At 41.4% G+C, this 12,703-nt stretch overlaps 1 protein-coding gene across 1 annotated transcript in view; it reads right to left on the reverse strand.

Annotated features, from left to right (window-relative positions):
• The window catches only part of LOC100728285 (liprin-alpha-3-like), a 56,550-nt gene that overhangs the window by 20,611 nt on the left and 23,236 nt on the right, over positions 1-12,703 (reverse strand). Inside the window, exons 8-11 of the mRNA XM_063235138.1 lie at positions 12,140-12,312; positions 11,685-11,760; positions 10,524-10,788; positions 2,565-2,683 (exon numbers count right to left, since the gene is read on the reverse strand). Of these exons, the coding sequence (XP_063091208.1) occupies positions 2,565-2,683; positions 10,524-10,788; positions 11,685-11,760; positions 12,140-12,312 (633 nt within the window). The remainder of the gene's footprint in view (positions 1-2,564; positions 2,684-10,523; positions 10,789-11,684; positions 11,761-12,139; positions 12,313-12,703) is intronic.

A 12,703-nucleotide genomic window follows, 5' to 3' on the forward strand; every position in this document is an offset into this window, starting at 1 on the left:
AGCAGCATAAACTTGAATCTCCTTGCTACCGAGAAATCTCCCTCCCTACCACCACACACACACACACACACACACACACACACACACACACAAACCTGTAAACATGCATGCCTGGTGTGCAATTTAATCATGTGTTTGGGCAAATAATTCAAAGCCTGTCCTGAGGGTGCACACACACTTCTTGAGAGTTAGAAAGTCAATTTTTACAACAGGGAAACATTTTGGTTTTCTGTTTTTTGCTTTTATTGTGGTACTGGGGATTGAACCTAAGGCCTTAATGCATGCTAAGAGTACTACACTACCGAGCCACATCCCCAGCAAAATAGCCAAACATATTAGGAAAATTATTTCTTCTCTTCCATGAAACATAAACTTCAGAAGGCAATGGGGTGAATGATCAAGCTGTGCTGCTGTTGTTTTTATTACATTGAAATGAGCACGTGAAATAAAAGACACTGGCAAAATCTAGGCAACACTATTTCTTTAGCATGGTTTCGAGAGGGAAAATGACTAGCTTTAATATTAAGCTCCACAAAGCCAACTGCTCATTGCTTAAATTATTATAAAAGACTTTTACACAGTTCAGATTTTGTGGTTAAATGGTACTATAAAATTCTATTTACAGAGCACCAAAGATTGAGTATTTGTATAGAATGTTTCCATAACAGAATTTCACCTGCAATGGCATGTCATCACTGTTGAGCTGCTTAAAACAGTTACTATGGCCAAGTGTGGTAGCACATGCCTGTAATCCCACCACTTGGGCAACTAAATCAGGAGGACTGCTGTGAGTTCAGTCCAGCCTGAATTACAAAGTATGATTCTTGTCTCAAAAAATAAATGAATAAAATAAAAAACAAAAGACTCATTATAATATGAAAAACTTCATATATAAGTTAGCTATGAAATAAAAGACAGACAATAGAAGAAAAAAGTTATTGTAACTCAGCATGGAAAATATATCTAAAGGAATACTTCAACTTAGTACAATTGTGTTCCATCTTTTATATGTGTTTTGGCTTATAGTCTGGTATGTTTGATATATATATATATATATAATATATATTGATATTGATATATATATCTTATATATATATATATATTTCTTTTTAATAGTCTTATTTTTAATCTGTATACATGACAAGGGTTTATAAGAGAAATGCATGAATGGGATTCTGGCAAAATACAAGGATGGTGGAAAATAAAGAATAGAAATGTGTCATGGACATGTATCAACTCCCAAGAACCAACATGATTATTATGTACTGCAAACACATACCAATAGAAGTTTAAAAAAAAAAGGCAGTCATGAATTCAGAGAAGACAACTAAAATGAGTGAGATTTCATAACTTTCCAGCAGAAAGGGTTCCTAGGGATTCGAGTGCAACGCTAGTGTCAGGGCCTTTGCACTCTGAGTTCCACACAGTACTGGCTTCACTGAGAAGTGGACACCTGATGTTTCCCATATACAAATTTATCCAAGAACCCACCAACTTTCACCTTTTCTCAAGACCAGTGTGCCCATCTTACCTTAGGCTTTCAAACTTTCCCTACTGTCAAGTTCAAATTGTACCTCTTAGACATTACATACTGTCTGATTTTGTTGCAGAAAGCTTTTTGATTGATATTTTATTAATCATCTCACTAGGAAAATGTCTCAACCTATCTAGTTCACTTATAACTCTAGTTTTGGGTGTGATCAGCTTACACAACCAATCCTACATCAGAGAAGTGTACATACTTCCCTGATATGTTGGTGCCTGTGCTCCCCTATGCAAAATCATTCGGAACAGTATATATTATTTTCAGAATCTATCTTTATGTGGGCCTAGGGATGGTATGTCAAGCCAGTACGCTCTCACTTATACTCCACTCCTCAGCCCCTTAAGATTTAGTAGAGGATTATAGTTCAATAATACACTGTAAAGTAGAGATCCAATCTCAGATAAAATGTAAAATTATATCACGGTAAATGCTTCTGGAGGACCACTTGTGTAAACAATAGAAGTCACCACAGTGACCTTAATTATAGCTTATTTAGGACTTGTGTCCAAGTTTTAAAACATATACATGCACATATATAATTCTATCAAACTGAGAAAAAGCCACACGATGCATGAACAACTGTAACAGTCATTTGACAGTTGAGAAAACTGAAGCCTAAGCTAAATAACTTTGTCAGACAGCTAACTAGAGAATTAACCAGGATTCAGCAGCCAAAGCTCAAATGGCCAAGCCTAACTATTACCCATTCTATCATCTAGAGAGACAACTCTGCAAAGGAAGACTGAGAATACACATGTGAGTTCAGTCAAAGTTTCCAAATGTCCTCTGTTCTCCAGACATGATGGCTTAAAACAGGCTTTAGGTCAATGGAGGCAAACCTATGGCATGCATGTTGCAGCAAGCTCTTTGTACCACTGAAAGCTCTATCACTGCTTTAGGTTCATCTTTCAAAAGACAATGTATTTACAATAGCTAGAAATTACACTTAAAATCAGCTAAGAATGATAGATAACTCAGAAAACTGTTTCATGAGATGGAGAAATAACAAAAAGCTTACTTTTTTTGAAGTTGATGATTTTTTTCATCCTTTCCTCCCAATTTGCTAAGTTGGAAGGCATCCTGAGATGAGTTTTCCGTTTCAGAAACAACGGCTACAAAAGAGAAGAAAAGCCCCCAAATTTAGAGTAAATTAACAGGGCAAAGTTTCATGTTTCACAAATAGGAAGAAGATTCTGCAGGTAGAGAGCTGAATCATTTCTGAAGTGTAAGCTTCCGAGCAAACACATATAAATGTTCAAGCGTATAAATTAGCATATAAGAGGGTTATTCATTCACGCCAAATGAATGTCCACTGCTCGGCTCTGGTTCACATGTGGGCAGACTGGGCTGTCTGGAGAATGCTCAGCCATGATTCCTTGTGGGCACTGGACACCTGTGACAGGTACATAGGAAAAAGCTCATGCTCTCCCAATCCCAGCAGTTAGGAGAGCTGCCTAAAACCGGCCCACCTTGTCTTGGTGATTCTTTGCCAGTTTGTCCAGGCAGACCCTTTTTCTTTTTGCCAAACAAACGACCAGTGGAGGACTTGATGCTCTTCTTCTTTGGGGCTTTGTGGAGCGCGTCCTGCCTGCTGTCACTGGTACTGGGATTGTTCACAGGACCTTCCTGGGAGCCTGTTGAGCTTCAAAGAAATAAAATGGATTTTTACCACCCTCTTCCCAGCTCCACAGTCCATTCACACGTACAAGAACAGTCTGCATTTTTAATATTCCTACCTTCAACTTCCTAAAAAACGTTTTGAGTCTCTTACACACAGTACAATATGCATTGTGATGCAGGGTCCCAGTAATGCTTCCACAGACCTGTGTCTGGAAAGCCAAGATTCTGATGTGCTCCCTGCTCAGAGCAGGCCTGTACTCTGGCCTGCCTTGTTTGGACACATAAGGGAACACCCTCTGCAGGGGCCTTGCTCAGGCACTGAGGGATGCACTCAGTCAACAGGAAAGAAAACAAGGTTTCAGAAGCCTGACTGTAATTATAACTTATTTAGGAATTGTGTCCATGTTATAAAACATATACATGCACATATATAATTCTATTGAACTGAAAAACAGCCACATGATGTATGAACAACTGTAACTGCCATTTGACAGTTGAGAAAACTGAAGCACAGGATAAGTAACTTTGTCAGAGACACACAGCTAACTAGAGAATTAACCAGGATTCAGCAGCCAGAGCTCAAATGGCCAAGCCTAACTATTACCCATTCTATCATCCTGGGAGAACACTCTGAAAAGGTAGACTGAGAATACGTGTGTGAATTCAGTCAAGATTTCCAAATGTCCTCTGTTCACCAGACATGATGGCTTAAAACAGGCTTTAGGTCAATGGAGGCAAACCTATGGTGTGCATGCTGCAGCAAGCTCTTTGTATCACTGGAAGCTCTATCACTGCTTTAGATTCATCTTTCAAAAGACAATGTATTTACATAGCTAGAAATTACACTTACAATCAGCTAAGAATGACTGTTAACTCAGAAAACTGTTTCATGAGATGGAGAAATAACAAAAAGCTTACTGTTTTTGAAGTTGATGATTTTTTTCATCCTTTCCTCCCAATTTGCTAAGTTGGAAGGCATCCTGAGATGAGTTTTCGGCTTCAGAAACAACAGCTACAAAAAAGAAGAAAATTCCCCAAAGTTAGAGTAAATTAACATGGCAAAGTTATATGTTTCACAAATAGGAAGAAGATTCTGCAGGTAGAGAGCTGAATAATTTCCGAAGGGTAAGCTTCCGAGCAAACACATATAAATGTCCAAGCGTATAAATTAGCATATAAGAGGGTTATTCATTCACGCCAAATGAATGTCCACTGCTCGGCTCTGGTTCACAGGTGGGCAGACTGCGCTGTCTGGAGAATGCTCAGCCATGATTCCTTGTGGGCACTGGACACCTGTGGCAGGTACATAGGAAAAAGCGCATGCTCTCCCAATCCCAGCAGTTAGGACAGCTGCCTAAAACCGGCCCACCTTGTCTTGGTGATTCTTTGCCAGTTTGTCCAGGCGGACCCTTTTCCTTTTTGGCAAACAAACGACCAGTGGAGGACTTGATGCTCTTCTTCTTTAGAGCTTTGTGGAGTGGGTCCTCCCTGCTGTCACTGCTGCTGGGAACGCTCACAGGACCATCCTGGGAGCCTATTGAGCTTGAAGGAAAGAAAATGGACTTTTACCACCCTCTTCACAGCTCCACAGTCCATTCACATGTACAAGAAAGGTGTGCATTTTTAATATTCCTACCTTCAACTTCCTAAAGAATTTTTCAACTCTCTTACACACAATACAATATTCATTGTGATTCAGGGTCCCAGTAATGCTTCCACAGACCAGTGTCTGGAAAGCCAAGATTCTGATGTGCTCCCTGCTCAGAGCAGGCCTGTACTCTAGCCTGCTTGGTTTGGACACATAAGGGAACACCCTCTGCAGGGGCCTTGCTCAGCCAGTGAGGGTTCCACTCAGTCAACAGGAAAGAGAACAAGGTCTCAGAAGCCTGACTATAATTGTAACATATTTAGGACCTGTGTCCATGTTTTAAAACATATACGTGCACATATATAATTCTATTGAACTGAAAAAAAAACACATGATGTATGAACAACTGTAACTGCCATTTGACAGTTTAGAGAACTGAAGCACAAGCTAAGTAACTTTGTCAGAGACACACAGCTAACTAGAGAATTAACCAGGATTCAGCGGCCAGAGCTCAAATGTCTAAGCCTAACTCTTAACCACTCTGTCCACTAGGGAGACAACTCTGCAAAGGGAGACTGAGAATAAATGTGTGAGTTAAGTCAAAATTTCCAAATGTCCTTGGTTCTCCAGACATGATGGCTTAAAACAGCCTTTAGGTCAATGGAGGCAAACCTATGGCGTGCATGCTGCAGCAAGCTCTTTGTATCACTGAAAGCTCTATCACTGCTTTAGATTCATCTTTCAAAAGACAATGTATTTACATAGCTAGAAATTACACTTACAATCAGCTAAGAATGACTGTTAACTCAGAAAAATGTTTCATGAGATGGAGAAATAACAAAAAGCTTACTGTTTTTGAAGTTGATGATTTTTTTCATCCTTTCCTCCCAGTTTGCTAAGTTGGAAGGCATCCTGAGATGAGTTTTCTGTTTCAGAAACAACAGCTACAAAAAAGAAGAAAAGCCCCCAAATTTAGAGTAAATTAACAGGGCAAAGTTATATGTTTCACAAATAGGAAGAAGATTCTGCAGGTAGAGAGCTGAATCATTTCTGAAGGGTAAGCTTCCGAGCAAACACATATAAATCTTCAAGAGTATAAATTAGCACATAAGAGGGTTATTCATTCAAGCCAAATGAATTTCCACTGCTCTGCTTTGTTTCACATGTGGGCAAACTGGGCTGTCAGAAGAACGCTCAGCCATGACTCCTCATGGGCACTGGACACCTGCAGCAGGCACATAGGAAAAATCTCAGGCTCTCCCAATCCCAGCAGTTAGGACAGCTGCCTAAAACCGGCCCACCTTGTCTTGGTGATTCTTTGCCAGTTTGTCCAGGCAGAACCTTGTTCTTTTTGCCAAACAAACGACCAGTGGAGGACTTGATGCTCTTCTTCTTTGGGGCTTTGTGGAGCGCGTCCTGCCTGCTGTCACTGGTACTGGGATTGTTCACAGGACCTTCCTGGGAGCCTGTTGAGCTTTAAAGAAATAAAATGGATTTTTACCACCCTCTTCCCAGCTCCACAGTCCATTCACACGTACAAGAACAGTCTGCATTTTTAATATTCCTACCTTCAACTTCCTAAAAAACGTTTCGAGTCTCTTACACACAGTACAATATGCATTGTGATGCAGGGTCCCAATAATGCTTCCACAGACCTGTGTCTGGAAAGCCAAGATTCTGATGTGCTCCCTGCTCAGAGCAGGCCTGTACTCTAGCCTGCCTTGTTTGGACACATAAGGGAACACCCTCTGCAGGGGCCTTGCTCAGGCACTGAGGGATGCACTCAGTCAACAGGAAAGAAAACAAGGTTTCAGAAGCCTGACTGTAATTGTAACTTATTTAGGAATTGTGTCCATGTTTTAAAACATATACATGCACATATATAATTCTATTGAACTGAAAAACAGCCACATGATGTATGAACAACTGTAACTGCCATTTGACAGTTGAGAAAACTGAAGCACAGGATAAGTAACTTTGTCAGAGACACACAGCTAACTAGAGAATTAACCAGGATTCAGTGGCCAGAGCTCAAATGGCCAAGCCTAACTATTACCCATTCTATTATCCTGGGAGAACACTCTGAAAAGGTAGACTGAGAATACATGTGTGAATTCAGTCAAGACTTCCAAATGTCCTCTGTTCTCCAGACATGATGGCTTAAAACAGGCTTTAGGTCAATGGAGGCAAACCTATGGCATGCATGCTGCAGCAAGCTCTTTGTATCACTGAAAGCTCTATCACTGCTTTAGGTTCATCTTTCAAAAGACAATGTATTTACATAGCTAGAAATTACACTTAAAATCAGCTAAGAATGACTGTTAACTCAGAAAAATGTTTCATGAGATGGAGAAATAACAAAAAGCTTACTGTTTTTGAAGTTGACGATTTTTTTCATCCTTTCCTCCCAATTTGCTAAGTTGGAAGGCATCCTGAGATGAGTTTTCTGTTTCAGAAACAACAGCTACAAAAAAGAAGAAAATTCACCAAATTTAGAGTAAATTAACATGGCAAAGTTATATGTTTCACAAATAGGAAGAAGATTCTGCAGGTAGAGAGCTGAATCATTTCTGAAGTGTAAGCTTCTGAGCAAACACATATAAATGTTCAAGCATATAAATTAGCATATGAGAGGGTTATTCATTCAAGCCAAATGAATGTCCACTGCTCCGCTTTGTTTTACATGTGGGCAAACTGGGCTGTCAGAAGAACGCTCAGCCATGACTCCTCGTGGGCACTGGACACCTGCAGCAGGCACTTAGGAAAAATCTCAGGCTCTCCCAATCCCAGCAGTTAGGACAGCTGCCTAAAACCGGCCCACCTTGTCTTGGTGATTCTTTGCCAGTTTGTCCAGGCAGAACCTTGTTCTTTTTGCCAAACAAACGACCAGTGGAGGACTTGATGCTCTTCTTCTTTCGGGCTTTGTGGAGCGCGTCCTGCCTGCTGTCACTGGTACTGGGATTGTTCACAGGACCTTCCTGGGAGCCTGTTGAGCTTCAAAGAAATAAAATGGATTTTTACCACCCTCTTCCCAGCTCCACAGTCCATTCACACGTACAAGAACAGTCTGCATTTTTAATATTCCTACCTTCAACTTCCTAAAAAACGTTTCGAGTCTCTTACACACAGTACAATATGCATTGTGATGCAGGGTCCCAATAATGCTTCCACAGACCTGTGTCTGGAAAGCCAAGATTCTGATGTGCTCCCTGCTCAGAGCAGGCCTATACTCTAGCCTGCCTGGTTTGGACACATAAGGGAACACCCTCTGCAGGGGCCTTGCTCAGGCACTGAGGGATGCACTCAGTCAACAGGAAAGAAAACAAGGTTTCAGAAGCCTGACTGTAATTGTAACTTATTTAGGAATTGTGTCCATGTTATAAAACATATACATGCACATATATAATTCTATTGAACTGAAAAACAGCCACATGATGTATGAACAACTGTAACTGCCATTTGACAGTTGAGAAAACTGAAGCATAGGATAAGTAACTTTGTCAGAGACACACAGCTAACTAGAGAATTAACCAGGATTCAGCGGCCAGAGCTCAAATGGCCAAGCCTAACTATTACCCATTCTATTATCCTGGGAGAACACTCTGAAAAGGTAGACTGAGAATACATGTGTGAATTCAGTCAAGACTTCCAAATGTCCTCTGTTCTCCAGACATGATGGCTTAAAACAGGCTTTAGGTCAGTGGAGGCAAACCTATGGCGTGCATGCTGCAGCAAGCTCTTTGTATCACTGAAAGCTCTATCACTGCTTTAGGTTCATCTTTCAAAAGACAATGTATTTACATAGCTAGAAATTACACTTAAAATCAGCTAAGAATGACTGTTAACTCAGAAAAATGTTTCATGAGATGGAGAAATAACAAAAAGCTTACTGTTTTTGAAGTTGATGATTTTTTTCATCCTTTCCTCCCAATTTGCTAAGTTGGAAGGCATCCTGAGATGAGTTTTCTGTTTCAGAAACAACAGCTACAAAAAAGAAGAAAATTCACCAAATTTAGAGTAAATTAACATGGCAAAGTTATATGTTTCACAAATAGGAAGAAGATTCTGCAGGTAGAGAGCTGAATCATTTCTGAAGTGTAAGCTTCTGAGCAAACACATATAAATGTTCAAGCATATAAATTAGCATATGAGAGGGTTATTCATTCAAGCCAAATGAATGTCCACTGCTCTGCTTTGTTTCACATGTGGGCAAACTGGGCTGTCAGAAGAACGCTCAGCCATGACTCCTCGTGGGCACTGGACACCTGCAGCAGGCACATAGGAAAAATCTCAGGCTCTCCCAATTCCAGCAGTTAGGACAGCTGCCTAAAACCGGCCCACCTTGTCTTGGTGATTCTTTGCCAGTTTGTCCAGGCAGACCCTTTTTCTTTTTGCCAAACAAACGACCAGTGGAGGACTTGATGCTCTTCTTCTTTGGGGCTTTGTGGAGCGCGTCCTGCCTGCCGTCACTGGTACTGGGATTGTTCACAGGACCTTCCTGGGAGCCTGTTGAGCTTCAAAGAAATAAAATGGATTTTTACCACCCTCTTCCCAGCTCCACAGTCCATTCACACGTACAAGATCAGTCTGCATTTTTAATATTCCTACCTTCAACTTCCTAAAAAACGTTTCGAGTCTCTTACACACAGTACAATATGCATTGTGATTCAGGGTCCCAGTAATGCTTCCACAGACCTGTGTCTGGAAAGCCAAGATTCTGATGTGCTCCCTGCTCAGAGCAGGCCTATACTCTAGCCTGCCTGGTTTGGACACATAAGGGAACACCCTCTGCAGGGGCCTTGCTCAGGCACTGAGGGATGCACTCGGTCAACAGGAAAGAAAACAAGGTCTCAGAAGCCTGACTGTAATTGTAACTTATTTAGGAATTGTGTCCATGTTATAAAACATATACATGCACATATATAATTCTATTGAACTGAAAAACAGCCACATGATGTATGAACAACTGTAACTGCCATTTGACAGTTGAGAAAACTGAAGCACAGGATAAGTAACTTTGTCAGAGACACACAGCTAACTAGAGAATTAACCAGGATTCAGCGGCCAGAGCTCAAATGGCCAAGCCTAACTATTACCCATTCTATCATCCTGGGAGACAACTCTGAAAAGGTAGACTGAGAATACATGTGTGAATTCAGTCAAGATTTCCAAATGTCCTCTGTTCACCAGACATGATGGCTTAAAACAGGCTTTAGGTCAATGGAGGCAAACCTATGGTGTGCATGCTGCAGCAAGCTCTTTGTATCACTGGAAGCTCTATCACTGCTTTAGATTCATCTTTCAAAAGACAATGTATTTACATAGCTAGAAATTACACTTAAAATCAGCTAAGAATGACTGTTAACTCAGAAAAATGTTTCATGAGATGGAGAAATAACAAAAAGCTTACTGTTTTTGAAGTTGATGATTTTTTTCATCCTTTCCTCCCAATTTGCTAAGTTGGAAGGCATCCTGAGATGAGTTTTCTGTTTCAGAAACAACAGCTACAAAAAAGAAGAAAATTCACCAAATTTAGAGTAAATTAACATGGCAAAGTTATATGTTTCACAAATAGGAAGAAGATTCTGCAGGTAGAGAGCTGAATCATTTCTGAAGTGTAAGCTTCCGAGCAAACACATATAAATGTTCAAGCGTATAAATTAGCATATAAGAGGGTTATTCATTCACGCCAAATGAATGTCCACTGCTCTGCTCTGGTTCACATGTGGGCAGACTGGGCTGTCTGGAGAATGCTCAGCCATGATTCCTCATGGGCACTGGACACCTGTGACAGGTACATAGGAAAAAGCTCATCCTCTCCCAATCCCAGCAGTTAGGACAGCTGCCTAAAACCGGCCCACCTTGTCTTGGTGATTCTTTGCCAGTTTGTCCAGGCGGACCCTTTTTCTTTTTGCCAAACAAACGACCAGTGGAGGACTTGATGCTCTTCTTCTTTGGGGCTTTGTGGAGCGCGTCCTGCCTGCTGTCACTGGTACTGGGATTGTTCACAGGACCTTCCTGGGAGCCTGTTGAGCTTCAAAGAAATAAAATGGATTTTTACCACCCTCTTCCCAGCTCCACAGTCCATTCACACGTACAAGAACAGTCTGCATTTTTAATATTCCTACCTTCAACTTCCTAAAAAACGTTTCGAGTCTCTTACACACAGTACAATATTCATTGTGATTCAGGGTCCCAGTAATGCTTCCACAGACCAGTGTCTGGAAAGCCAAGATTCTGATGTGCTCCCTGCTCAGAGCAGGCCTGTACTCTAGCCTGCCTGGTTTGGACACATAAGGGAACACCCTCTGCAGGGGCCTTGCTCAGCCAGTGAGGGTTCCACTCAGTCAACAGGAAAGAGAACAAGATCTCAGAATCCTCACTGTAATTGTAACATATTTAGGACCTGTGTCCATGTTTTAAAACATATACATGCATATATATAATTCTATTGAACTGAAAAAAAACCACATGATGTATGAACAACTGTAACAGTCATTTGACAGTTGAGAAAACTGAAGCACAAGCTAAGTAACTTTGTCAGAGACACACAGCTAACTAGAGAATTAACCAGGATTCAGCGGCCAGAGCTCAAATGGCCAAGCCTAACTATTACCCATTCAATCATCCTGGGAGACAACTCTGAAAAGGTAGACTGAGAATACATGTGTGAGTTCAGTCAAAATTTCCAAATGTCCTCTGTTCTCCAGACATGATGGCTTAAAACAGGCTTTAGGTCAATGGAGGCAAACCTATGGCGTGCATGCTGCAGCAAGCTCTTTGTATCACTGAAAGCTCTATCACTGCTTTAGGTTCATCTTTCAAAAGACCATGTATTTACATAGCTAGAAATTACACTTAAAATCAGCTAAGAATGACTGTTAACTCAGAAACCTGTTTCATGAGATGGAGAAATAACAAAAAGCTTACTTTTTTTGAAATTTTTGATTTTTTTCAGCCTTTCCTCCCAATTTGCTAAGTCGGAACGCATCCTGAGATGAGGTTTCTGTTTCAGAAAGAACAGCTATTAAAAAATCAGAAAAGCCCCCAAATTAACATGGCAAAATTATATGTTTCACAAATAGGTTGAAGGTTCTGCAGGTAGAGAGCTGAATAATTTCTGAAGGGTAAGCTTCCAAGCAAACACATACAAATGTTCAAGAGTGTAAAGTAGCACTTATGAGGGTTATTCATTCACGCCAAATGAATGTCCACTGCTCTGCTTTGGTTCACACATGGGCAGACTGAGAAAGCAGACTGGGCTTTTCTGGAGAACCCTCTGCCATGACTCCACGTGGGCACTGCGCACCTGCGGCAGGCACACAGGACAAAGTTCACGTTCTCCCATTCCCAGCAGTTAGGACAGCTGCCGAAACCCCACCCACCTTGTCCTGGTGATTCTTTGCCAGTTTGTCCAGGCCGACCCTTTTCCTTTTTGCCAAACAAACGACCAATGGAGGACTTGATGCCCTTCTTCTTTGGGGCTTTGTGGGGCGAGTCCTGCCTGCTGTCACTGCTACTGGGATTGCTCACAGGACCATCCTGGGCACTTTTTGATCTTGAAGGAAAGAAAATGGACTTTTACCACATGCCCTCTTTAGAACTCCACAGTCCACTCACATGTACCAAAACAGTCTGCATTTTTAATATTCCTACTTCAACTCCCTGAAGATCCTTTCCAGTCTCTTACCCACAGCACACTATGCATAGCAATGCAGGGTCCCAGTAATGCTTCCACAGACCTATGTCTGGAAAGCCAAGATTCTGATGTTGCTCCCTGCTCAGAGGAGGCCTGTACTCTAGCCTGCCTGGTTTGGACATCTAAGGGAACACCCTCTGCAGGGGCCTTGCTCAGCCAGTGAGGTTTACACTCAGCCCTCAGGAAAGAGAACAAGGTCTCAGAAGCCAGAACTGGAATTCCACCTTCCCTCTCAGCAGCTCCTGCAGGC

This window comes from Cavia porcellus, unplaced genomic scaffold (assembly GCF_034190915.1).
Source record: "Cavia porcellus strain 051 isolate PalLab524CR breed Dunkin Hartley unplaced genomic scaffold, mCavPor4.1 scaffold_25, whole genome shotgun sequence".
Taxonomy (NCBI): Eukaryota; Metazoa; Chordata; class Mammalia; order Rodentia; family Caviidae; genus Cavia; species Cavia porcellus.